The 27,609-nt window shown below is 32.9% G+C and overlaps 4 protein-coding genes across 4 annotated transcripts; all 4 read right to left on the bottom strand.

Annotated features, from left to right (window-relative positions):
• Window positions 1-1,411: 1,411 nt before the first annotated feature.
• LOC145329316 (angiotensin-converting enzyme-like) lies at window positions 1,412-14,887 on the bottom strand. Its single transcript, XM_080173378.1, has 14 exons — window positions 14,749-14,887; window positions 13,778-13,835; window positions 13,278-13,365; window positions 12,735-12,824; window positions 11,275-11,400; window positions 7,915-7,988; window positions 7,006-7,055; window positions 5,992-6,178; window positions 5,713-5,864; window positions 4,559-4,748; window positions 2,782-3,255; window positions 2,502-2,600; window positions 1,949-2,039; window positions 1,412-1,740 (listed from the first exon to the last, which is right to left on the bottom strand). The coding sequence occupies exons 1-14, from the start codon at window positions 14,780-14,782 to the stop codon at window positions 1,546-1,548; spliced, it is 1,908 nt and encodes a 635-aa protein (XP_080029504.1). The 5' UTR covers window positions 14,783-14,887; the 3' UTR covers window positions 1,412-1,545.
• Window positions 14,888-17,826: 2,939 nt separating this feature from the next.
• Window positions 17,827-20,331, bottom strand: LOC145317263 (uncharacterized). The gene is made up of 3 exons (XM_080158266.1): window positions 19,999-20,331; window positions 19,222-19,773; window positions 17,827-19,125 (listed from the first exon to the last, which is right to left on the bottom strand). The coding sequence occupies exons 1-3, from the start codon at window positions 20,168-20,170 to the stop codon at window positions 18,503-18,505; spliced, it is 1,347 nt and encodes a 448-aa protein (XP_080014392.1). The 5' UTR covers window positions 20,171-20,331; the 3' UTR covers window positions 17,827-18,502.
• An 89-nt stretch (window positions 20,332-20,420) lies between these two features.
• Window positions 20,421-23,215, bottom strand: LOC145327127 (uncharacterized). The gene is made up of 7 exons (XM_080170673.1): window positions 22,939-23,215; window positions 22,185-22,395; window positions 21,837-21,999; window positions 21,554-21,607; window positions 21,360-21,418; window positions 21,152-21,277; window positions 20,421-20,939 (listed from the first exon to the last, which is right to left on the bottom strand). Exons 1-7 carry the CDS (start codon window positions 23,100-23,102, stop codon window positions 20,604-20,606), a joined length of 1,113 nt encoding a protein of 370 aa, XP_080026799.1. The 5' UTR covers window positions 23,103-23,215; the 3' UTR covers window positions 20,421-20,603.
• A 183-nt stretch (window positions 23,216-23,398) lies between these two features.
• On the bottom strand, window positions 23,399-24,224 carry LOC145327131 (uncharacterized). Its single transcript, XM_080170680.1, has 2 exons — window positions 23,715-24,224; window positions 23,399-23,496 (listed from the first exon to the last, which is right to left on the bottom strand). The coding sequence occupies exons 1-2, from the start codon at window positions 24,088-24,090 to the stop codon at window positions 23,399-23,401; spliced, it is 474 nt and encodes a 157-aa protein (XP_080026806.1). The 5' UTR covers window positions 24,091-24,224.
• Between the last annotated feature and the right edge of the window lie 3,385 nt (window positions 24,225-27,609).

A 27,609-nucleotide genomic window follows, 5' to 3' on the forward strand; every position in this document is an offset into this window, starting at 1 on the left:
ATTATTGACAATAATCATAATGTGAAAATTTCATATTGTTAAACATTAAAAACTGTCAGTGATCTAAAGGGGTAGGACAATGTAAATAAATTGTTGTACCCGTATTTATGATATACAAAATCACCCCTTTTGTAGACCATTAAAATATACCTTCATTTGTCCTTCCCTTCTTAAAAAATATAGACTTTCTAATACATTTACAATACATACTTATTAGTCAAAATATAAAAATATGTATTTTATTGTATCCTTTGGCAACCAATTTTAATGTATATACATATTCTACATGAAAGGACCAATCCTTTAACGGATTGAATCATGTAAAGTTTGTGCCATCTATAAAAGGAATAAAATATATAGAAGGAGAAAAACAAGATGGTCATGCATTTATTATTTATATGATTTATCATATCATAATAACATGTATTGATTAAAGTTTTATTGTCCTTTCCGTCCTGTAAAATTTTAAAAATACAAAATTGTGCAAAAAGTATTCAAATGATTTTAGTGTACAATCTCATAAAAGTACAATATAATAAATTTATTCTGTCGCCAACAAAAAGAAGATAAGACAAGGATGACAACATCCATAAGTAGCGAAGAACAAAAAATCGCAGCTTGCAGAGTCTTACTCCCAGAGATGTGATGGATTATATTGATTATGAGGGTGGAGATACCATCCACTAAAATAGTTAAAAACCCTCCCTAGGACCTATAAGAAACATCACTGAAAAGGTGAACTATATCGGTTCAGCGGTTAGTGAGATCCTTCGCAACAGACAAGAAAAGCTTACTACTTTAAATAAGAGGATAGATTAACTTTTTAAGGTGTTTAATAGCTAGGCTACTCTGTGATTCACTTTGTTTGTCTATTCGTCAGTAATCAGTCCGAAATGCTAAAGGGGAAATGTGATTTTCTTGACTGTTATTAAAGATAAATTTTGTTAGGATTTCTATTACATACGCGCAACTAATCTATGTATTGTTTTGTATTGTGTCGCATGGTGTTCCAGAGAGTGAAATTGTGCAAAATATACTTTTAAACAATTGTATTATAATTAAGTTTTTAGAATGAAAACAAAAGAATTAGCTCTTCACTTAAAAAATAAGGAATAATAAAGCGCATTTTCTCCATAGAAAACAACTATTTTTTTGATCATCTATTTTAATTCAATGGAGACCTTATTTTCATGGCTATTGCAAAGTGTTATACCATTTTGAAAAGGCCCATAAAGTAACTTTTAAAGTCAGCATAAATGTATTTTGAGTAATATGTCCATTGCTAATTCCATTTTTGTGCTTCGTTACTTATGGATGTTGTCATCCTTGTTATTTCTTGAAATTTTTTTTTTATCAGTCCTGGGTTTAACGAGATCAGAAGAAACAGATACGATAATAACAGACAGTAATAAAAAAATATTTGTACAGTTTTATTTAAAGAATACATTACAATTAATAAAAGTTGAGTTTTATTGAGATTCAATATATCATTAAAATATTGTTTTTTTTTATTTAAAATAATTAGTAATCTTGATTTTTATGAACTTAGTTTCCAATTAACTCTTGTAGTCCCGCTCTGAACTGTGCTCCCCTGCTCTGTTCGCAGACACTATCAATATCCAACTCTCCCCAGCCGACCTTGACGCCCGCCTTCTCGTTTTCCTTGACCAACCAGTCCTCAAGGGGCTTGAAGTACTCGCGGATGGCGTTGGTGCTCATGTCTGGCTGGCCGGTCATTACCTGAAAACAAAAGCAAATTTTGTTCAATAATTCCTTCAATTATTTTAACTAATACTTGAAAATTGACCACTAAAAACTTACCCCGCTTCACTTTTTTTTAAATTACCAAAAAAATACTTTTATTTCCTGAGGGGGACAATAACCCTGCGCGGCTCTATCCCCATTGCATTCTATACCTGAGGGGTTCTGAAAATGTCGCAAGTATTACCTGCATTGCCTCCTTCCAAGGCTTGGAAGATCCAATCTTGAGCATTTCCCTCAACTTATCTCCCGCCTCCGTGGAACCATAGAAATCACACCTATAAGACAAATATTAAAAATATTGATTCCTTCCAAATACCTGTTGCTTTTTAGAATACTAGCGGCTTCGCCCCTAACCTCTAGGGGCTGTGCCCCAAGAGGTAATTAATTTTAAAAAAATTAAGTACCTTTGAAGATGCCCCCACTCCACCACTAATTTTAAATAGAAAAAAATCGGGGGGGGGGATTATCTCATTTTTAGGAGGGTTGGGGGTGTCCCACCCTCCAAGAAAATAGCATAAAACCGCTACAGGACCAGTAGGTACATTCCCTAAAGAGTGGAATGCGATCGGTTCAGTGGTTACCGAGATCTGAAGGGACAGACGGACGGACGGACGGACAGACAGACATACATCATTCTACTTTGTATTATAGATAAATGACGTTTTAAGCTTTCTAAATGTTCTATGTACTTGTATTACGAGATAGATATAGTAATGCTCCCCTCCCCTTTTATTGACCTGTGCAGAGGCTTCTTGGGATCCTGTGGGTCGTATTTGCCAGCTGCCAGACACATCTCGCGGTAAAACTGGAACTGATAGATGAAGGCTGTGAAATATCTAATAATGGAATAATATATTTATTTGAAAGAGAACCTGGATAATTTTAGGAAGGAACGGAAGTCAAAATCGGTATGATATATATGTAAAAAGCGTTTAACAAAATTCGGGATGGAGATAAGAATATGGAAGGATATGGAATATCTAAATCAAACATGTCAAACATCTGTTGTTTCTTAACCTGACATATCCAACATCGTTGGCCACATGATACTTTGCACCAGCGTCGAAATCCATGTAGCTACGCTTGCTTGGTGGCTTCAGACCCTGGATCTCGTGGCGCAGCTTCCACCAGTGGCAGTTCATGTTCTCCTGGCTTGTGACCCCGGAGAATACATCCCAGCGGAATTTGTCAATCATGTAGCCGAAAGGTAGGAACACAATTTTATCCAAGGCTTTGGACATCAGGATGTTGATGTTAATCTCCTCATCCTCAAAGTCAATATCACTGTCCAGCAGTCCCAGACGTTGATATGAATCAGCGGTGTTGACAGCGAGAGCAAGAATATCGGCGACGGCTTCGTGGAAGCCAGGGTTGGCGCCATTTCTGAATAGGAAAGACTGGTGCTTGTACTGCAGGAAGTATTGGATGTGACCCATCTCGTGGTTCACGGTCTCAAAGTCCTCCTGGTTCACCACGGTGCACTGCTTGATTCTAGAATAGAAATTATAAAATTTAAGAAAATGACCATTCGTTTGTTTCAATCAATGATTTTATCAATAAATCATTATGTGTTCTCAATCAGTTAATTAATTATCTATCAATCAATATCTAATGTCAATAAATCTTTCTATCTGTTAATCTATTTTTCTAGATGGGAATACATAAATCTATAAATCTATACATTTATTAATATAGTACATTATGCATCTCAGGCTCAGGTATGTACATAAAACAATTTGTAATGAAAAATAAACTTCATATTTTAAATACTTGTGAGTTGGTAAATAAATATAAAACAAGGATGACAACATCCATAAGTAGTGAAGCACAAAAAATCATGGATGGAAATACGTAAAAGTAGATTTAAAGTTTATTTATTAAAATCAGGAATAGATTTATTGGAGAAAATAAACACAAAACATTGTTTTATTTTGTATAACAATGTCGGTCAAAGTAAAAGATGCTCATAACAATGGGAAAAATTATTTTGATACTGATATCCCAAAATGCATCAGAGATATGGAAAAATAAGGGGAAAATTTAAAAATAGCCAAAAACCTGCAAAAAAGCAGTCTGACCATCATGGTTGTTTTCTCTAAACAACAGGGAAATTTGAGTTTGATATGTATAACTGAAAAAATTTTGGAAATCGGACCATAAATACAAAAGATATGGAGAAAAAACAAAAATAGCCTAAAACCTGCTGAAAGCCAGTCTGACCGTTATAGTTGTTTTCTTTAAAGGACAGAAAATTTAATATTGATATGTATAACTGAAAAAATTTTGGAAATCGGACCATAAACACCAAAGATATGGAGAAAAATGTGAAAAATACAAAAATAGCCTAAAACCTGCTTAAAGGCAGTCTGACTCTCATAGTTGTTTTCTTTAAACGACAGGAAATTTAATTTTGATATCTATAACTGAAAAAATTTTGAAAATCTGACCATAAACACTGAAGATATGGAGAAAAATGTGAAAAATACAAAAATAGCCTAAAACCTGCTTAAAAGCGGTCCTATCGTCATTGATGTTTTATACTTAATTGTGCTCTTTAATAATGGGAATGTTGTCAAAAAATTTCAGCATTCTATCTTTTATAGGAGCTGAGTAAATCCCATTTCCCCCATAGCGTTACGGACTGACTGACTGACGGACTGACGGACAAAGTGAATTATAGAGTAGCTTCGCTACTAAAAATCTATATAACTTTCAATCTACCAACATATCATTATGACTGTATTCTAACTATCACTCAATCTGTGTATAAAACCGAACAAATTTATCTATTTACCTGAAATCTTTTCCATTATAGAAATCCCAAGCCGAAGCATGGCAGGTCAATTCTCTGCCATCTGAAGGTTTCTCCAGTATACTGCCCTCCCAGAATTCCGCAGGCATGGGATCCAGACCAATGGACACAAAGAAATCCTCGGCCTTCTCGAACATTTTCTTCTGGGTCCAGCCCTGGGACTGCATGTCACCTGGCAAAACAAAGATTTTCAGAAGGTTATTTGAAATAAATGGGTGATTCCCATTAAGTACCTTGTAAAGCATAGATCCACCCTCTTATATGAAAAAGAAAAAATCCCCCACTCCAAATTATTTTGTAAACAAAAAAACAATCAATGTGTCGAGTAAACCACCTCGCATCATAAAGCGACGCCCCCATGAAAAAAATACCCCCCAATTTATTTTTCGAATTGCACGTAAAAATTCGGAGTCTATACATATATTTTCTAAAAAAATTTTCCTGCTAGTCCTATTATAAAGTAGTACGTGTTTTTTTGTTTGAAGCTTCAGATATCAAAATTACTGAACAGATAGAATTCTCTATTAAAGAGAAGATTTGCATAGGTCCTGGGAATTTTTTACTCTATGTTATATTTAGGTTATGTCTTGGGATGGTTTTAGGCTATTTTTCTACTTCCTCTTTACCCCTTCGAATTCATAGCCCATAGATGTGAGGGGGTCGCTATTATATCAATAGATAATTATGATAACGGGGCAGATTTCAGTACAAAGAATAATATTAAGTATAATTATTGTATATGTTAGATTTTTCAATGAAATTAATTGTTTAAAAAAAATATTTCCATTGAACAGAGTAATGTTTTTTTATTGTATCAATATAAAGTGAATTATATAAATTGTTCTAAAAGCCACAATATTACCCTGAGTAAAAAAGACCTTTTGCTCTAGTCAAAATGACCAGAGCAACATTAAAAATAAATTTTTAAATCCCCTCAAAAAAGGTTATTGGGGACTTAATTCAAATTTGGGCTCTGCAGTCTGATTCTATAGGTGTCCTAGTATATTTTTGACCCCCTATTCAAAAATAGGTTAAAAACAGTTTAAGCCAACGTTAGCTTTATTTGAAACATCGACATTTTTCTTTTCTGCCTTTTTTACATTATTCTAAAATAGACTTTAGTCAAGCTTACTTACCGGTTACATTGATTGAGGGTTTGGTTGGGTAAGGTATAAGTAGGTCTGCCAGGTTACCCCAGGATTGAGCCCACATATTTCCCAGCAGATGGGCGGGTAGAGGTCCAGATACTGATACCACTTCGTTACCGTAGAAATTGTTCAATTTTGCCCTAATAGTTACTAATATAAATTTTATATCATACAGGGATATGGAAAACTTAAGACTTTAAAAAAATGCTGTTTGTGAGATTTAAAGAAATACAAAGACAAAGTTTTAAAATCATTTTTTTACTGTACCTGACATAAGCGTGGAGCTGTTGGTACAAAGGTTTGAGTCCCTGCCATGTGTTCTCCATCTCATCCTTGAAAGTCTTGGACTCGTAATCAACAATTTTCATCTGGCTGGCGTCCTTGTATCCGTTCAGCTTGGCGGCGTCGTTGTAGATGTCAACGTGGTCCATGTACATCTTACGAATCTTCATACCTGTAAATGTTAGGTTGTAACAGTTTAGGTTATATTGGATACTGGGTAGCCATACCGGGTTGGTATTTAAAAAAAACTATCCCCCCATATTTTCGATTTTTTTAACAAGGGAGAGGAGCTTCAGTGCTTGATAGGCTCTTTGAATGAAAGCATTGAAAAATATTGCACTTAGAATGGTCAATTTTTTTTCAAGAAATAGTTTATCCTTATAATAAAGTAACAGGATGTTTGTGTGTTTGTATGTTTGTACCGAAGGATCTCGCTAACCGCTGAACCGATCGGGTTCTTCTTAACAGGGTAGATTCTCATAGGTCCCGGGAAGGTTTATAACTATTTTCTTGGGGGGTTGGTCACCCATAACCCCCCCCCCCCAAAAAAAAATGAAAAATTACCCCCCCCAAAATTTTTTTTTTAACTAAAATTAAAAATGAGGGGGGGGACCCCTCTCCCAAAAATTTTTTTTTCGCCCCCCCCCCAAAATTTTCTTTTTACTTTTTCTTTTAAAATCTAAAATAAGAAATTGAATTATTAAATTCGACTCTCTCCTCCTCAAGTGCCACTAGAGGCCTCTAGGGGCGTAGCCGATAGTATGAAAATAAAGTAAGTAACACACCACCCATAATAAATCAACCACTTGATTGCAAAACCCTTGTCTAGAAGTTTTATCTTTGCATGCTTTTGGTTTAATGACATTTACCCCTTTTAGTCTTAAATTTATAAAAAAAGAATATATTTGGCAAAAAAAATAACAATTTGTAACTAAGTGCATATATTCATATAATTTATTAATGAGTGTAGCAACTCTACAATACATAAAATAATTTTGCCTGATTGATTACGCCATTCAGTCCAATAATACTCAAGCATCTCAGGGTCCCTGTTATTAAAAAAATATTTATTAATAAAATCTTAAATACGATACGATGAGAATGAATGACACGCCAGGCTACAATTGAATCAAGACAAAAGTAAGTGCCGAGCTCTGGGGCCTATGTATGGTGAAATTAGACATAAAACCAAGATGATTCCAGGTAAAACCAAAATATTTCAGCGGGATCTTTTTGAGAAAATTAGATTTGAAAATTTCAGGTTCAATTTTCACCCCCTAGGAGTTGCCGTATAATCATGACATGAAAAGCAAAGATTATTTAATAAAAATTTTGAACCACTTTGCTTTTATGAAGTCTTTCATAAAACCTCTCTATATTTGATTTATTTAAGGCTGAATTTTCGTGACCTTAGCAAAGCAACTGATAAAAATGGCCATTAATTAACTCCCTTCAGGAGTGGTTTTAGGAAGAACTTTATAAAAGCAAACTTGTTCAAAATCTTAAATAAATAATCTTTGCTTTTCTTGTCATGCGGCAACCCCGAGTAGGTGAAAATTGAACTTGAAATTTTCAAATCTAATTTTCTAAAAAAGATCCCGCTGAAATATTTTGGTTTTACCTGGAATCATTATGGTTTTATGTCTAATTTCACCATACATAGGTCCCAGAGCTCGGCACTTACTTTTATCTTGATTCAATTGTAGCCTGGCGTGATGAGGATATTTAAGAGAGATAGAGGCTAGAAAGATTATATTAGAAGGAAAAAAAGGATAACAATACATAAAATACAAAAAGAAAAGAGAAATAAATTAAGGAAAGAGAATGAAAGATTTTATTACGTTTTTTGATCATACCGTTTGAAACGAACTTTTTTATTTTAAGCGAGCATAAATTTTGCATTCTTACCTATTATGTGCCATCTCATGGGTAAGCTCAGGCTCCAGACTGTAGTCCTTTTCTCTGGAGCTAAACTCCTTTACCTAAATAAATTGTTAAACACTTATAGTTTTTTTTCAGGTAAACATGCTTTATATATATGTTAAAGGTCTGTTAGTCAATCTTTCTCTTGACTAAAACTTTATTAAACCTTTTGATTGCACAGCTTGGTGCAAAAAGATGCATACTTTTTAGTAGCGAAGCTACTCTATAATTCACTTTGTATGCCCGTCAGTCAGTGAGTCAGTCCGTAACGTAATGGGGGAAATGGGATTTACTCAGCTCCTATAAAAGATAGAAATCTACATTTTTTTGACAACATTCCCATCATTAAGGAGCATAATTAATTATAAAACATTAGAGACGGTAGGATCGCTTTTTAGCAGGTTTTTGGCTATTTTTATATTTTCCACATTTTTCCCCATATCTTTGGTGTTTATGGTCCGATTTTCAAAATTTTTTTAGTTAAAGATATCAAAATTAAATTTCCCGTCGTTTAAAGAAAACAGCAATGACAGTCAGACTGCCTTTTTGTAGGTTTTAGACAGGGAGTAAGAGAGGAGACAATGGATTGAATATTCAATTTTTAAGAGTCTCAGACTTAGGGTACTGGCTTACAGGGAATGTGCAAGAATTCAGCAGGCTCTGACAGACTTTGGGTACTAGCGCATCAATACCCCGCTAACTAGCTGAGTTAGTTTTAAATATAGCAGACAGAAAAATTTGTTATTGATGACTGGTTTTAACAAATATTTTTCCCCAAGAAAATGTCATTTCATGTATTAAAGAACCTAAGAACCCCTTGAATTTAGGTGACAGTTTAAAATATATGAGAAGGGTTGACGAAGTTCTAAACAAGATTTTTCTAGTGATTAATTACAGAATGTTTACTACATTGTGATGTATTGGTAATTAAATTTTCAAGTAAATGATTTTTCTTAGAACTAATTTTGTTCTAAATTATATTACCATGATCCCTTTACAATTTTGGTCAAATTTTCTTGATAGATCTGGTTTTCATTGCTTTTCAGCGAAAACTTTTAAATTGAATTAATTGCCCATTGTCCCCTCCCTTACTCCCTGGGTTTTAGGTTATTTTCATATTTTCCCCATTTTTCCCTATATCTTTGGTGTTTATGGTCTGTTTTTCAAGAAAAAAATTCAGTTAAAGATAACAAAATTAAATTTTCGTCGTTTAAAGAAAAAAACAATGACAGGCAGACTGATTTTTTTCAGGTTTTCGGCTATTTTTATATTTTTCACAGTTTTTTCCCATATCTTTGGTGTTTATGGTCCGATTTTCAAAATTTTTTCAGTTATACATACAGGGTGGGGCAAATAAGACCGGACAAACTTTAAACGGCCATAGCGTCAAAACTACTTGACCAATCAGGACGTTTGACCCCACTATAAAAAGCTTAGGTAATGACGTTTTAGCACAAAAAATCTTTGGACAAAGATGGACGTGTACAACGAGCTGGCTGCGCATATGTTCAACAAGGCAGATTCCAAATGCGCCGGTCGTTTAATCTGGATTCTCGACTAGGGCCCACTACATCTGACCTCAGCCCATCTGTAGGTGAGGTAGAGTTATGCAACTTGCTGGGGATACTGTTAGATACATACGTAAGACACTAGAAAAGACTAGAGCTCTCTATCTCAAATGGCTTGGCCGTAGTACTCCAGCAAAGTGGAACGGGGCACATTTTGAGATGTAAAAAACGTCAAAAACCATGAAAATTCGTAAAAATTTCTCGGTTCTTGACTTCAGGGACCCATATTGAACTTTAAAACTCGTTTTAGACTATAGGTTGCGCTGACAACCCTAGCTGAAACTTTATGCCAATTCTAAAAAGGTAAAGAACGTCGTTCTAGCTCAGCTGTGGTCCAAATAATAGCCTCCGTGTATAAGGGTAGCTTGAAAGTTGGGCGAATTTGGATACTGTGATTACTCACGTTCCTAAGGAAATGTGGCCTCCCTGCAGCCCGATTTTAATTCAATGGACTTTTAGGCCTGGGGCTACTTTGAAGCATGCATAATAGACATGCCCATACCAAAAAGACCTCCCTCATTGCCACTATCAAGGAGAACTACGCCAGCTTGGACAGGTACATTTTGACCAGGACCTGCCGGCGGTTGAGGAGGCGGGTAGAGGCGGTGATTAAGGCTGGCGGCGATTTTATTGAATAATCTAATAGTCATATACCTATTTTGCTTGCCAATTTTTAAAATTCAAAAAAATCTTTAAAATTGCCGATTTTATGTTCATTTGTTTACAAGTTGGAATTTGTCCGGTCTTATTTGCCCCAGCCTGTAGATATTAAATTAAATTTCCTGGTGCTTTAAGAAAAGAAACAATGGCGGTCAGACTGCCTTTTATCAGGTTTTTGGCTATTTTTATATGTTTTATATATTTCCCCATATCTTTGGCAGTTTTAGTCCGATTTTTAAACATTTTTGCGATGACAGTAAAAAAATATTTTTTCCTTTGTTATGCGCATCTAGTATGTAATATACTTTAACGGTCGTTATCATCATACAAAATAAAACAAGGTTTCATATTTATTTTTTCCAATAAATCTATTCTTGATAAAAATAAATACACTTTAAATCTACTTGTACGTATTCCCATCCACGATTTTTTGTGCTTCGCTACTTATGGATGTTGTCATCCTTGTTTAAAACAGAATCGGGCAGCTTAAAAGTGATGGTAGAAAAATTTACAATTCATACCGTCAGAATCTCTCTGAGCGCTAGTTTTTAGAATTTTAAATACCATCTTTGTTCTGTTAAGTAGAGACGTTGAAAAAAGTGAAGCTCAGTGGAAAATGCGAGTAATTTTTAGATTTTGCTTTTTTTTATTTTCCAATGACTGAGTAGCCATTCAATATTGTTATATTTTTAAAATATTATTATTTTTTATTTATTAACCTATAAACTAAAATTATTTATTGGTTGTACGATAAATAAAATATATTTTAATATTTTAAATAGCAAAATTTAAACTATGGAAAATATTTCAAATGAAAGTACAAACAACATAATGATATCTATATTTTAAAGACCTAAAGTCTTGACTGTATGTTTGGCATTTTTTCTATCATTATTTTTAAGCGACGCAATTCTTTTTTTAAATGCATTTTTTGAATTTGATAGATTTTAAGCCCTTTTAAAAATACTACAGTTATAACCAACAACTGAATTAATTATAAAAACATTTGTAAAGTTTTCGTAATTTTGGGGGACAACGCTTCTTAGTAATGAAGACCTTTTAATCTGCTTAAAATATTATTTCAGATTTATTTCGATTGTTGGATACTAGCCATTACCTTAGCCTTGCTATAGGTAGATCCCATGTCTGACTTCAGCTTGTTGAACTTCTGAAGTTTATCCTGGGGTAAGACGGAAGTTCCAAGCTGGGACAACAGCTTGATCTTTCTTAATAAAACTTCATCCTAAAATAAAAATATTATATTATGGCTAAAAGCTATCCGCATTGGACCGACTATAAATGTATAAAATCTTTGTTTTAAAAAAGTAGGATATCTGTGTGTGTCTGTTTGTAAAAAATGATCTAAGGCACTAGACTAAGCTGTTTGGTTCCACTTTAAAGATTTTTATTTAAAAGAAGTTGTATCAACTTTTTTTTTTACAGCTAGCCGGTCCTTTTAGTAAGTAGTAGATGTAAAATTTTTCATAGAATTCAGATATGCAATCGGTTTTTTTTGTAGACCTCTTATTTTTTAAGTAATTTAAGTTTAAAAAAAAAAAAAATTAAGTCGATTTTAAGGTACTAAAATGCAACAAAAAAAAGAAAGAAAATGGCCATTATGAACAAAAATAGTAAGATCTTTAATTTGACACCTTACTTTTTCAATTCTGTCAGGTAATTATTGAAAAAATCGATTTTTTTAAACCCACGAGAATAAAAACTTTGAACTCAATTTTATCATTTCACAAGTAAAAAAATATGGGTTCATATATACCTTTAGAATCAGAAAAATATTACGAATCCATTGTAAGCAAAATTGAAAAGAAAAGTTTACAATATAGTATATAAACTACAATAAAAGGAATTATATGAAAATATCATATTATATTGTACAGGCAACGTCTTAACTTTTGAATTGAGTATAAAAATGGGAAGGGGGTATAGAGGGGGTAAAGAGGGGGTAAAAAAAGGGAAGACGATAGTGTTGCCAGAACAAAAAATACAATTGGCCATTTTTAAATTTTTTTATTTTTTTACTTTTTTTCAATTTTGCTTACAATGGATTCGTAATATTTTTCTGATTCTAAAGGTATATATGAACCCATGTTTTTTATGTCTGTTTGAGAAAATATTTAGGTCTAAAGTTTTTATTAAACCGAGGTTAAAAAAATAGATTTTTTCAATTATTACTCAACAGAATTTTAAAAGTAAGGTGTCAAATTAAAGATCTTACTATTTTTGTTCTTACTGGCCATTTTCTTCTTTTATTTTGTTGCGTTTTAGTACCTTAAAACCGACTTAATTATTTTTTTAAAAAACTTAAATTACTTAAAAAATAAGAGGTCTACAAAAAAACCGATTGCATATCTGAATTCTATGAAAAATTTTACATCTACTACTTACTAAAAGAACCGGCTAGCTATAAAAAAAAAAGTTGATACACCTTCTTTTGAAGTAAATTATACTAATTTAATCCTTAATGGGATTAATGGTATTGATAAATGGAAGGTACCATTATCTTATTGTCCAATACTTAAAAATTACTAGTAAAATTGTTTTAAAAAAACAATAGCATGCCTTTAGTCCAGCAGTATCAATCTTCTGTGCAATAGATCCAATTTCCTGATACAACAAATCATATTCCTCCTTTACTTTTAGGGCAGCCTCCTAAAAAACAAAAAAATTAAAAAATACCTTTCTAATTTTTTGCATATTTGTTTTACATTTTACATGTAAAGTTGATAAAAGGCAGGTTTCTTTTTGTTGTTTTCTTATGAAATGAACCAATATCTTTTCTCCTATTCCAATACCGGAATATTTTGGACATTTTAAGAAAATTGAATCCCATAATCTAATCATCACAAATTGACCTCTAGCCGTAAGGGGCTTATATAAGAAGTTAACTTTTAGATGATATCAATCAATATAATAAAAAAGGACAATCTAGTTCTGTAGAAAAAATTAATTGGTTGAAAAGTTACCAACTAATCAAAATTTAAAACAGCACGCAAAGTTTTTAAATTAACGAATAAGACAATGAGGTTATAAAACTTTGGGTAACGGTGTAATTTTTAGTCCATCGTCCCCTACCTTTCTGCCTGGTAACAAAAACTACTATACCTGTGTCTCGTCAGTAATGTTACTCTCATATGCCCACTCTGCAAATGTATTTTTTGTTCCCACTTCCTGCAGACGTTTCTCAGCATTGCTAAAAAAGGGAAATATCAGATATATTGGGATGGGACAATAGGCCATTATTTCAAGTTTAGAGTTCTAGCTTAAATATCTTGAAAGCTTGATATATCTAGTTGTGTCGTCAAAAGTTTTGCACGTTCACACAAAGTACCCTATGAGCACTGATAACTCAAACCCCCTTCCCTACATCGTTTTTAAAATAAATTTAAAAAGTCGGAGAGGGATAGTATTTCGTTTTTTTGTTCATTAGGTCAGGTCAGGTTTGATAAAGGTAATATTGGGTACTGTAAAGCCCCGCACGGTTAGCCCCCCCCCCCCCCCACAGAGGTTAAAAAATGACCCCACCCCACCACTTATCTTTAATTTATTTTTTTTAAAGGGAGTACTTTGTGCGACAGTACCGAACTAATGTATCAAATGGTTACCTGATGTAGTTAGAAATATCCTTCTCAGTTTTTAAGTTGACAGCCGCATTGCTGAACCCTATGCACACAAACTTATATTTTATAACTTAAAAATAATTATTCAAATACATCTATTGGTTAACAAACAAAATTACCATCAAAACTACCATAGCTTTAAATTTACGAAACCAAGGATGACAACATCCATAAAAGCGTAGCTCTGAAACAAAAGGACAAACGAACATAAAAACATGTAGAGTTTCAGAAATGAATAATCTGAATAATAATATAAATGTATACAGTCATAACAAAATTTTAAGTAAATTTGTTGAAAAACTGTTACATATTCAGGACTTGATTATAATGGTGCTCCGCTTTTAATATTGTACTTTGTTGTTCTAGGAATCAGTATGCAAAAAATCAGATTAATCAAATAATTAAATTATATAAAAATTTGCTGTTAAAAAAAGTTAAAAATAGACAGGTTTAAAATGAACGTATGGACATTCTGGTAACGATTATAGAGTTGCTACGCTTTCTAAATCCTACCTAACTACTACAGGAATCACGAAGTTTGAAATCGATAGGACAACTCTAACCTGCCTAAATTAACGAAAAGAGCTAACCGTTACGGACTGAAGGGCGGGCGGACGGACCGACACTAATTATAGAAAAGCTTCGCTTATAATAATTATTAAAAAGCTTCGCTTTTAATAATTGTCGTCTTATAAGATATGAATAATAAATATCATATTTATATCCCTTCCAGGTGGCTCTAACCCTGCAACCCAATTCTTACGGTACTCTTCTAAAAAAGCAAATCAAGTTGTTCTTTAAAAGTTCATTTGTGGCATTTTCGATATTTTTAAGGCATTATTTTAAAAAATAAGAAATTAGAATTAGAAGCAACTAAAGTTTAATCTATTTATCCGCGCCAAACTATCTATAAAACAATATGATAAATATTACTTAAAATACATATATAAACTTGCCTAAAGCTCCCACCAAAATGAGAGTGGTTAACATTTTTATGCCGATTCACTGAAATAAAAATTAGAAATAACAAATATATAATATATGTTTTCAAAAAGTAAAAATATCGGTATGCTTTAAAGCTAAAGGAAAACTAAACTTTATTATTTATTTAACACGAATTCATTGGTTAGATTAAGATTTGCGTTGATTTCTTATCACAATTCAAAATTGGAAAATAAATATTCCACTTGATGATAAAACAAGAATGACAATATTAATCACCGCAATTATTTTCACGGGTAAAAATGTACTATGAAAAGCATGAAAATCAAACTAAGGTAGAGAGAGGGTGCTTAGGAAGGACTTTTAAATCTTTGAAGTTTTTACCGACTCAAAAACAGACCTTTTAGTAAAAACTAGACCTCTCTACAATGAAAATTGACCTCGACATTTCAATTCTAAGCTTTTTATCAAAATCTTCATACTTTCATGATTTTAACAAAGAAATAATTAACGAACTGCCAACCTAAAATGATATAACAAGAGTTCAAATATGAAGCAATCATAAAAAGTAGACAGAACCACTATTCCTGCCGAATAATTACAAAAAACATCTAAAACATTGTTTTATATTAACTGATAATTTGTGTAAGAGATTAAACTAAAACAGTAGCTATTAGTCTTATTAGAAGAGAAATGATCAAAAAACTCTAAAAAAATACATTTAAAAGACATAAAATAGGAAAAAGTTTTTATAATAAATTTCATGTCTCAACAGACATTATCGATAATTTATTTAAATAAAAAAACAAATGAAGTTAAAAAAATATGTATGTATTACACTTTTTCTCATATTCAAATTTTAAAAAAGGGTACTAATAAAAAATTAATATTGCAAAAAATAATTTGATTGTTTATTATTAAACCAGGAATAAAGAGTAAGGCATGTCTTTAATTATTTTTCTTCAATGATTTTGCAGTATCAATTAGCTTTCCCAAATTATTGTAATTGTACAATAGAATTTTAAGAGAAGAAGTATAGTGTGAACCCCTTTTTTCATAAATCTGACAAAGGAACTCCTCCAGCTGACAAAAAACCTTAAAATATTTCGAGTATATAATTTCTAGACAGCTAACTTTATATTAAACTGTTTTTAACCTATTTTTAAAACATATATCAAAAATATACTATGACACCAGTAGAATTAAACTGCAGAGCCTAAATTTGAATTAAGTCCCCAATAAACTTTTTTGAGGGGATTTAAAAATTAATTTTACTGTTGCTGTGGTCTTTTTTGATCAGAGCAAAAGGACTTTTTTAATTTGGGTAAAATTCGTAGCTTTTAGAGTGTTTTGCTTCATATATATAGTATTCTGGTATAGAGTAAAATTAGACCTTTTGATTTCATCTAAATAATTCATTAAAAACTTAATTCTTTACAATATATCAATGAATTAATTTTATCGTGCTTGTTTTCCATGACTTATTTCAATGATGTGTCTACTAGATATTTTAAATATTAACTATTCTAAACCCTAAACGTATCGTATTTCGAGTAAATTTGGAAGGGAATTCAGAGATATGAAAATATTGAAATTGGGGAATATTTATATACGTGTGCAAGAATTCTATTTCAAAAATAGGATATTAATTCCCCTCTCACTTCGTTCAAAAATACATCCCTATTTCTATTTTTCTAAATATTCAAATTTCTTAATATTTATATACGAAGTACTTGGTAAATAAATAGAAGATTTTGAAAAATAATAAATTTTTACGTTTTATATTTCTATTTCGAAATAAATCACGCAATCTTAAATTAAGTATGTTCGTTAAACAATTCCGAAATAAAATTTACTAGATATATTAGACTTTTAGGTTCTTTCTATGAAATTAATGTGATGACATAATTTCCTTACTCCAAAAAGTCTACCTGTTAAGAATACGACATTTTAGACGTCTTACTTTTTTCATTGCTTTTTTTACAGGGTAAAATAAAAATTCTTCCTAATATTAAAAAAGGATAATTTTGCATTACGTAAAAAAAGTATATAACGATAATGAAATATATTAAAGTTAACTTATAATAGTTTGTAATTGTATTTGTAACAATATATTTATAGATTCCCTGTTATTTGATATCATCCGTTTCCGGTGTATGCTGTTATATCAGGGATAAATTTTTATTATTTACCGTGGTCAAAACATATTAAAAAATCTTATTTTAAAAAATGTAAATATAACGAAATAAATTATATTGAAGTTTCTAATTACCCATGTACATTTCTACCTCGTGCACCTCGTGCACACACACATAGTTCTTCAGTCCTTATTTGAATTTCAGAGTGTATTGACACGTCATACTACGCGTTAGTTAGATACAAAGAAAAGTGAAAAATAATAAAAAATTTAATATTCAATGTGAAAACTTCAAATGGAATTATATTAATACAATAAAATAAAGTGATAAATATTATTTGCATAGTTATAAAAAAAAAGAAGAAAGAAACAAAGTCTTAGTCAAGTGTCAACACAAGAAGATCTAATTCTGTACTGTCGTCCGAAAAAAATTATTGTAGTCTATTGTTTTGAGTGAATGTCATAAGAGTACATACACGTCAAAATAATAGGCTATGTTTTCTATTTCGGAAGGCAGTACACATAATCATTTACTGTATATTAAGGTAAGGATTTTGTAATAAATTGTAAATATAAAGTGATAAGTCTGTTCGTTATAACTTAATTATTCTTATTTTGCCTTTTGGTAATTTCAATTTTAAACGCACAGATTTTATACTGTGAATAATTCGGCAAGCTCCATACTTTGTTTTTAATTATGTTTATTTTTTATTTTTTTATATCGTTCCAAAATTACAAAGTATCGGGTGTGTTTTATCGATAAGTCTTACCTAAAAATATTGAATCCCTGTGTTCGAAAAGAATTTCCGTGCATTTTTTTACGTCGTTCAGAACGGCTCGGCTCCACATTAGTTAAAAGTGAGTTTTTACAGTAATAATATGATTTAACGGTCTATTTCCTTAATTTAAACTTAAAAACCATATGTTACCAAATATACACACATCCGCAGCCGTATTTCTAGATTCGGCTCCGCGTTTTTTTGCGTTGAAACTCGGTTTTAAATGTACGCTCATATTAAACCTGATTATCAAGCTGTTTATAAACAAATTTACTTACAATTTTGCTTAGACTCTTATATATTCGCATTCTGATAATTCAGTTCTGACATTAATGTCCGTATTTTTTTTACATTTTAACAACAAATTTTTATGTGACCTAATTATCCGATTGGTCTGATTTTTGGTTTACTGATGTTTGAATGTACAATAATATAAGCGAAGCGGCAAGTACGCATTTTTATTTTTTTCCATCACCCTTTAATTGAAATTCAAATTTATTTTTGGATATTTAGTATTTACTTTCATTTGATGTCCAACTTATTTACTCTAGAACCTCGAGCAAGAGACCATCCACGCATAAAGACACAAGACAAGTATGATTTGAGTAATGTTTTTGGCTTCGCTACTTATTGATTATTCATCCTTGTTAAATTAAATAACAATACTGCAAAAAAAATAAATATATCAATAAACAGTTTTTTGGGTTTTATTACAACATTTATTTTATAATGGTAATGATACAGATATTTAAAAAACACAAAATTATTTCATTAAATTATTTGTTTTACTTTACTTCTACTTTATTTCTTTCCAACATAATTAATATGATAAACATATTTACAAAAATTATTTCACTTTTCCAGTTCCTTGGTTGCTGTCTTCTTGGTAACTTTTACCTGCCTATCCCAAAATGCTTGGGACTTCTTGGGGACTAGCTTGTTCATCTTCAAGAACATGATGGCGTGGATGGTTTCTTTCTCTAGGTTATAGCGCCTCGATGAGTAAACTAATTTGAGGTGTGAGAAAATTCTCTCACACCTCGCATTAGAAACAGGTAAGTTGTTGAAGTTGGTCATCAAACTGACAAGTCCAGGTGGATAACATATCTTCTCTGCAACATGTTCATACCTGGCAGTAAGCATCCTGTGGGTTGCGGTCATTGCTCCTTGTTTGTACAGTTTCTGGCGTTCTTCAACATCGAAATCCTTGGACTTAGATTTTTTGACTTTCGCAATTTCCTCCTTTATCTTAGCGACTTCACGTTGGTAACCGTATGTCAAGGCATGCAACTTGGATTCTTCTATGTTATTCCAATCCTTCAGCCCAGCTTTCAGGTGTTTCTTCATGACGTCCAGGGGATCCTTCTGTTTGTCACGTTGTTCTTTCTTTTTCTTCTTGGCTGCTGCTTGAGCCTGAATTTCTTTGAACTCTTGTTGTTTGTTCCAAAACATCTTTTGGATGGGTGTCATCATGCCTGTAATACATAAATATAATTAATAAAAATGATAATTGAATTATTTAACTAATGTTATTATTATTATCTATTTTAATTAATATTGTATATCTTTACCTGTGGGAGGTGCAGTTTCTGGAGATTCGTACTCGTCAGCTTCGGAATCCTCATTGTCGGCATCCGCATTAGCTCTACGCAGGTCGGCCTCTTCATCTGCCTTTTCTTCAGGACTTAGGTTGGCTCTCAGTGAGATTCGGTGTAGCCGTTCACCCAACAACCTACAATTTTTGGGTGCTTGTTGTAAAATTGTTTTTGCTTCATCCTGTGTCACCGTAAAGCTTTGTGTGCCACTCGCAATCATTTCCAAATGACTGCGTGACAGGGGGTGTAGGTAGAGACAGACTTGCCAGCCTGCATTAGTACGGACAATCTTGTTAACTCTCAGGTGAAGGAACTTGAATACACGTCTAGCGAATAAGTTGCCAGGCATACTTGTCCGTAGGGTAAAGAACACCGTATCCAGCATGGTGAACATCTGGACGATTGTGGCCTCATGGGCTTGTGCAGGAATTGTCAGCATGGTATCCACACACTCCAACACTTCCAGGACTTCTCTGAGGGCAAGAACCTGGTCAGGTGTTGGCCACAGATTGTCAAACTTCTTGTTGACTAAAATAAAAATTAAAAATTAAAAATTAATTCTATTGATATATACAGTTCTAATTTTTAATTAAGGGAACGAGAGAAGAAATAATTTATTTAGTTTAAATTTTAATAAACTTCTATTTGTTACCTTTCTCTTTTGTTTAATTAAGGGACAGAGAGAAATTTAAGTTGGTAATTTTGTTAGTTTTAAATTGTTGTTTAAATTATAATTAACTTTTTTGGGTTTACCTTTCTGATCCTGCACGGATTTTTTCACCTTCTGAAGTAGTTGTTTGTTGTCAAACAACTCTAAGAACCGCTTTATCATGTTCATTCTGGAGCTCCATCTCGTCTCCACGTATCTGGTAAGCATACGTTGTCCACTCTCTACCAAAATGCGACGCAGCTTCTTGTTATTCATAATTTTACTGACCAGCTTTGCCAGGTTAATTATGGTTCTGTTGTACCCCTTCCCTTTCTAAAAAAATATAATATTTGTTAATTTTCACGTTTTTGTATAATTTATTATTTAACTTTTTAAGTTACTGTATAAGTTATTTACTTGGTTCTATTAATCATTTAATTAATTTACTTACAACTTTGGCAGCCTGCTTCAACGCCAACTCCACTTGGTGGTTGAGGCAAACACCTCCCACTATAAGTCCACATTTCTGCTCATCACATACCATTGTTTTCTGGATGTTCTCTTCTATTAGTTTCCCGAAATTTGTGATTGCTGAAAAGAAATAATTTAATAAATTAATATAATTTAGTTAAATGCATTTCGTGAAACTACCCCTGTAAATCATTAAATGTAATTCATTGAATTTTTTGGGAATGAATTTAATTTAACTTTACTTACCCTCTCTTTGTTGTGGATCTTTGATGGCGATGGACCTGTAGAAAATCGCACTTGATATGCCGCCATCGCCTTGTCTTGTTCCTGCCAGGGTTTCTTCATCTCCATCCTGACCCTCACCTTCGGCTTCTACAACACCATCCTCAACCTCATCTAAATCTTCTATAAACATATCCAACGGGATTTCATCTTCACTATCAGCCTCAGGTGTGTCTTCCTTATCACTATCATCATCATCATCACTGACTCCCTCATCTTCATCCTCATGGTTCATGAAACTTGTATACTCTGTGGGGGTTTTCCCGTGCTCTTCATTGAGTATCTTGACGGACTAAAGAATGAAAAATAAATTAATGATTTACTTTCTAATGGTATTTTTTTATAATATTAATTCTCGTATTCATTCAAATATTCATCTAAAAAAACTGGTTTTATCTTACAATTGTACATTTTACATCCGCGGAAAGCCATTTAAAATACGACGCGAGAAAAAACTATTAAATAGTTATGATTTTATAATTATAATTTATAATTTTTCATTACCTTTACACAGTTGGCAGCCGAGTCGGATGTGGAGCTGAGAAGTTGATAATGCTCAAGCCCAAACCTTTTCAACAGTTCTTCGAAATATTCGTAGATGCTGCGGCCGGAAGCATCGGGTTTAGGCATCTAAACATAAGTAATTAATCAAATTATCATTTAGGTATTTGTGGTCATTCTAAATTTCTAAGAATTAATTTTAAACTTATACCTGTTCACAGGCGAGCAACAATTCTTTGGGACCGTCTGCATCGGTATAGTTTGCAGTTACTGAAAAATTAGTAATTCTTTTATATTATTCATTCATAATAGTTTACTTTACTTTATTTAATTCAGGTTATGTAGCTGCTGCAGTTGTAATTGCATTAATAAATAATAATAGTTTATTTATTTTATTTAGCTTACCTGCAATGAAGTCGGTGTGGTGAACATTGCCGAAGTCGAAGGAAAGGTGCAAACCTGCGGAAACAAAGATAATATTGATTATAATTATTTGTTATTTAAAATAATTAAATATTAACATTTTTTCCGCAGGTGTGCACCTTTCCTTCGATTTCGGCAATGTACACACCCGCGGAAGTGAAGATAATTTAAATTAATTATTTGTTATTTCTTTCAGATTTTGAAATTATTTAGTAATGTTTTAGTTTATAAATTATAATACTTAATAGTTAATAGTTATTAATACCTTTATTTTCTAAAATCTTCTTGAAGGATTCCATGTAATACTTGTGCTGCCCCTGCAGCCAGTTATGAAGCTGTTTGCTGGTGGGTGCATCCTGCTTCTTGCCTTTCTCAAGTAAACCGACCTGCTTGGCGATGATATGGTCAAAGGCATTGGCATCCTTATCCTTAAAGCGAATTTTTTAAAGTTAGTATGTTTTTCAACCTATTTTTAAAAAATACACTATTCTAACTGACATGAAGATATATTTCGATTTTAGCAATCATTTTCAATTAATTTTGTTTAAAAAAATATAGGTATGAGACATTAGATAACAGCAAATATGATCAAAAATATTAAACATACATTTACCTTAAAGCGAAGGAAACTTTCATTATTAACCAGTTTTCCTGTTATGTGGCGCAGCGCTTCTAGGGCAGTGACGTATATTTTGACTTCATGGATAACTTCAGCATCTGCCTGGGCCTGTTGAAACTTCCTCTGAAAGCTGGCCAGGTTCACTCCCTTCCTATACTCTCGGTAAACATCTCTGTGGTCAATGATCCAGTGACGGGTAAACCTCCTAAACAGGTAAGCAATTAATATTATTTTTTTTAGCAAAGCTACTCTATAATTCACCTTGTCTGTCAGTATATATTTTTAATCAATGTTTATGAATACTTAATACCAGTGTTCTGGAGCCGGGAGCAGCAACATTTTTTGTGGAGCCGGATCCGGAGCCGTATTTTTTGTTAAAAACGGCTCCGGCTCCGGACTAGGTAAAAATGATTTTTTAAAGTAATATTATAATTTGGCAACGGTCTATTTCCATATAATAAACTGAAAAACTATTGTTACTTAACAAATAGACACACATCCTTCTACTTTTATATAGCTTTAATCAAATAAAAGCAAAATATTTTATATTATTTATCTTATTTTATCAAATTCAATAATGGAAAAAAATTGATATATTAATTTTAAGGTAGAAGCCGGAGCTGGAGCCGGAGCCGGGAGCCGTATTTCCAAATACGGCTCCCCGGAGCCGGAGCCGCATCAAAATTATACGGCTCCGGCACGTTGCGTTAATACATCATGTTATTTTATGTCAACTTAATATTATTACCTAAGAAGGTTAGTTTCTTGCAGTATAAATCTCTCTCTTGGTTTTCCCTCTGTGGGGTATTCTTTCACGTGGTATGTGCCATCCCAGGTATGGAAGTTACAGTATTTGCACCCCCGCCCCCACGGGGTCTTATTCTGACCCTTTCCAGGGTAGTTGGGGATCATGTAAGCATGATCTTCAAGCACTTTAACCAAGTAGACATAAACCTGAAGTAATTTTAATTTTATTAAACATTTTATTTAATAATCTCACACCTGTAACTCTTTTTTTAGTTGTGTTCCTTTCTTGACTTTCAGTTTTGCTTTCAAAAAGTGTCACTTTTGCCCCCCCCCCCCCCTCTACATTTTATTATTATTTTTAGTATTTATGTTTGTACCTTATCACCATTACTATATGTTATCCTCTTCCCATCAAGAATTGCCCCCCCCCCCCCTCTACATTTTATTATTATTTTTAGTATTTATGTTTGTACCTTATCACCATTACTATATGTTATCCTCTTCCCATCAAGGCGGTCATAGAGCGAGTGTGTGTCCCCTTGTACTGTACCCACGCAGTCTAGGTAATCAATAGAACAGTTAATTTAATATATAGGTAAAGTAAAACAAACTAGTATTCTAGAAATTTATGTATTTACGGTTGAGATTGTATGGTTATTAATTATAAATATAATATAATGTATTTTATTTAAGTACAGACAAATAGACATCCTGTCAATTAAATTTTTAATGTTACTACCTATGTTATTGATATTAATTATACTAATTTAAGCTTACCTTTGATGAACATATGTTCCGTACTGTCACTGTTCATCTTGGGTTTATTCTTGGATCCTTTTGTACGGCCACCTCTCCCTTTTGGCTTTTCTCCAGCTGGGGATGACTGTGCTGAAGAAGGTGTGTCTCCAGCTGGTGTTGTAGGTGTGGCTGCGGCTTTAGGTGTGGCTGCGGCTTTAGGTGTGGCTGTTGTACTTGTACGGCCACCTCTCCCTTTTGGCTTTTCTCCAGCTGGGGATGACTGTGCTGAAGAAGGTGTGTCTCCAGCTGGTGTTGTAGGTGTGGCTGCGGCTTTAGGTGTGGCTGCGGCTTTAGGTGTGGCTGTTGTACTTGTAGGTGATGGAGACGGCGGCGGCGTTACGTTGAGTGGGCGCATTGGTGATGTATCTGGTGTTGTTTGTGAAGCTGGTTGTGGGCTTTCTGGTTTTGACCTTAAAATAATTAATTAATTAATTAATATTATTTTTCCCTTGCCCTCTGGACAAAATATAAAAATTATTTGGCTACTTGTTTTTTTTACCTCGATTGGGGAGAAGGTAAGGGGGGTGAAGTTGGATTTTCAGGTTCTGGGCTGTCAGGTTTTGACCTTAAAAAAATAGCCTATTATTTTAATTATTAATTAATATTATTTTTCCCTTGCATTTAGAGGCTCTATATTCGAACCTACCTACCTACCTACCTAAGTATATCAAATAACTATATCAAACGTCTCTCGAGTCTCTTCCTTGGATACAAACGGCTGCGCCCCTAGCATTTAGAGGCTCTATATTCGAAGGGATATGAAAGGGCAGAAAAATAGCCTAAAACCATCTAAGGACCTATACGAAGCTGTACTGTAAAGGAGAACCATATAGGTTCAGTGGTTAGCGAGATCCTTAGCTACAGACAAACAGAGCTTACTTCTTTATAAGTTTACTAGCGGCTATGCCCCTAGAGGCCTCTAGTGGCACTTTAAATGTTTTTGTTTGTTAAAGTTAATACTATAGCTATTGATAATTTTAAATTTATGTCTTAAATTCAAAGTTAAAATAAGTACACAAATAAAACCATCTAAGGACCTATACGAAGCTGTACTGTAAAGGAGAACCATATAGGTTCAGTGGTTAGCGAGATCCTTAGCTACAGACAAACAGAGCTTACTTCTTCAATTATAATTCAAATTATAGAGCAGCATCGCAATTACAAATTAAATTAAATAAAAATAAGAAAATTATTTTTCATAGTTTTATTATTATTAGCATATATATGTCAAGTTATGTTATTTATGTGGAATCTAACTAAATATTCACAGGAATGCGATCTCAACTCAACGCAACATTCAATCGATAATGATCACTGACTCATCAGAGTCATCACCTTCACCTTCGCTCGCGCCACCTTCGTGTTCCAGAACTTCCAGGATGGCGTCAATATCGTCATCATCGGAAGATGGATTTACATCGCCGGAGATATCGGGATATTCGTCTTCATCTGATGATAGATCTACTGTGCCATCTAAACATATCGCACGGTCATAGACAGCTAACGCCTGGATAACGTCGTCACGGTAACCGTTGCATTTTGCTTCCATTTGCTGCAGAACAAGTTCATTTTGTTCGCGTGTACGCTGAGAAGATGGAAGGGCTTGGTGAAGGAATTGGTATATACCAATTCCTTCACTAAATAGTCTGATCGCCTGCATATTCCGAACACTCTGAAACCCCGACCTGTAAAGCAGGTTAGATATATCTTTAAAAGATCTGTGAAGGACCTGATAATGGGCGTACCATCCAGGCATCAGGTCGGGGTATAAACTTGGTTCTGGATCTGTGCAGGTAAGTGTACGGGGGAAGTAAGGAACCAAGTCATCCATCGCTACCGGCTTGCGCCTGCGCCCAACTCTGACTCTCTGTCCTTGTTCCGCCATAATAACGATAGCAAAAATAAAACAAATGTTCAAATGTTGTCACTTCAAAGGTCTGTAAGCAAATGAAATTTCAAGGAATCATTAATTACCCCCTACAAATTTTTCTTTGTTGTTGGTTTCCAAGAAATTATTAAGATTTATAATATTCTATATATCTTCAAATATAAAGTGTTGGGAATGGGATGTGTGAAATATTTTTAACAAGGATGACAATATCCATTAAAGCAAAACATTAACATAAATGCATTAGTATAATCAAAATTATAAGTAAGTATTCTGTCTATAAGTATAAATTATATAAATACTAACATACTGACGTCTATAACCAACACAAATTATAGAAAAGCTTCGCTAATTCCTAGTATTTTGAGTTTTCCATATGTTTTGTTTTGTTTTGTTTCTTGGGGGGGGGGGGGAACATTAACATAAATGCATAAGTATAATTATAAAGTAAGTATTCTGTCTATAAATTATATAAAATAGTAATACTAACTGACGTTTATAACCAACACAAATTATAGAAAAGCTTCGCTAATTCCTATTTTCCATATGTTTTGAATTGTTAACTTATTTCTTGGGGAGGGGGGGGGGGGAGGGGTCAATATTTGTATCGTAAGTTGTAATGTAACGGTCAACCTTCAAATAGGGGAGGGGTGAGACTACACTAGTATAATAAATTATAATCTTACCCACTCCCCAAGTTAAAAATTAATCGTGACCCCCCCCCCCCCCCTCTCATATATATAAACATAGTGAAAATGAAATTATAAGAATCCTTGTTACTCTATAATTAAGGTATGTCCATACGTCCCTCCGTCCGAGTCTTTTTACGGAAATACACTATATTGTTATATATAGAAAAAGATTGTTATAAATGTGTTTTTTATCACGTATTTTACAATTTTTTTGTCCATTTTCACCGCTCATTATGAATATGGGCGGAGTGGTAATGCGCGCCCCCCCCCCCCCATGTAACCCCCTAAAATTGGGGTTGGTGTTGTATGTAATAAATATTAGGAGGTAATAGGATATCTGTTTAGCTCCCCCCCCCCCCCAAAAAAAAGGGGGAAAAACATAAATATTAGGAGGGGATAGGACAGTTGACAATAATAAATAATAATCAAAAATCAAAATGCTGAACTGATAAGAAATAATTAATAAACAATTTTAAGTTTAGGCAAATTTAGGATTATGTAATTGTAAATTCAATTGTTTAAGTTTTAACGTTTTTCTATTAGCTTAATGCTTCAAAAGACAACCATACATTGTTCCAAATGGTCTATTTATTATTCATAATTTTAGAGCTTCGCTACTTATGTATGTTTTATAATTATTAGGTAGACATGTAAGAATTCTGCTAATTTCCCCTTTGAGGAGGGGGGGAGGATTTGATGCTTAATCTTTCATGTCACACGGTCCACGGATAAAAAACAAATATATAATATCGTAACCAACCTGGTAATGGTATGGTAATAATTGGGGTGGGGGGGGGGGGGAGAAACAAGATTAAATTTGGATTTAATACGATGAAATTATAGTAAATAAATTAGCCGTTAGAGGGTAAATATTTCAAATTGTTCTTAAATTTATACTTTCATCATTCATTGGTGAGAAAAGTTAAAAATTATATTTCAAGTTTTAGAAACCTATTTTTAAGAAAAGTTACATTTGAGACGAATTGATTTCACAAAGTATTCGGTAATGTAGAAAACAAACAAAATTGCTTCAAAGTTACATATTGAAAGTTGGAATATAGATATCTTCTCTATATGCTTTATAACACTTTATGAAGGCTTTTTGGCCAATTATATTATAGATTGATGATAATATCTGTGATAATATCATTTCATATGTTTTAAGTTTTAAAAACATTCTTTCGCAAGGAAGGGAAATTTAAATTTTTTTAAAAAGGGTCAACTAAATAACATGACACGGATATGAAGCAAAATTGTAAGTGAATTAGTTGGAAGACTCTAATTGCAATAAAAC

The sequence above is a fragment of the Acartia tonsa genome, chromosome 1 (assembly GCF_053477335.1).
Source record: "Acartia tonsa isolate MP-2025a chromosome 1, ASM5347733v1, whole genome shotgun sequence".
Lineage (NCBI taxonomy): Eukaryota > Metazoa > Arthropoda > Copepoda > Calanoida > Acartiidae > Acartia > Acartia tonsa.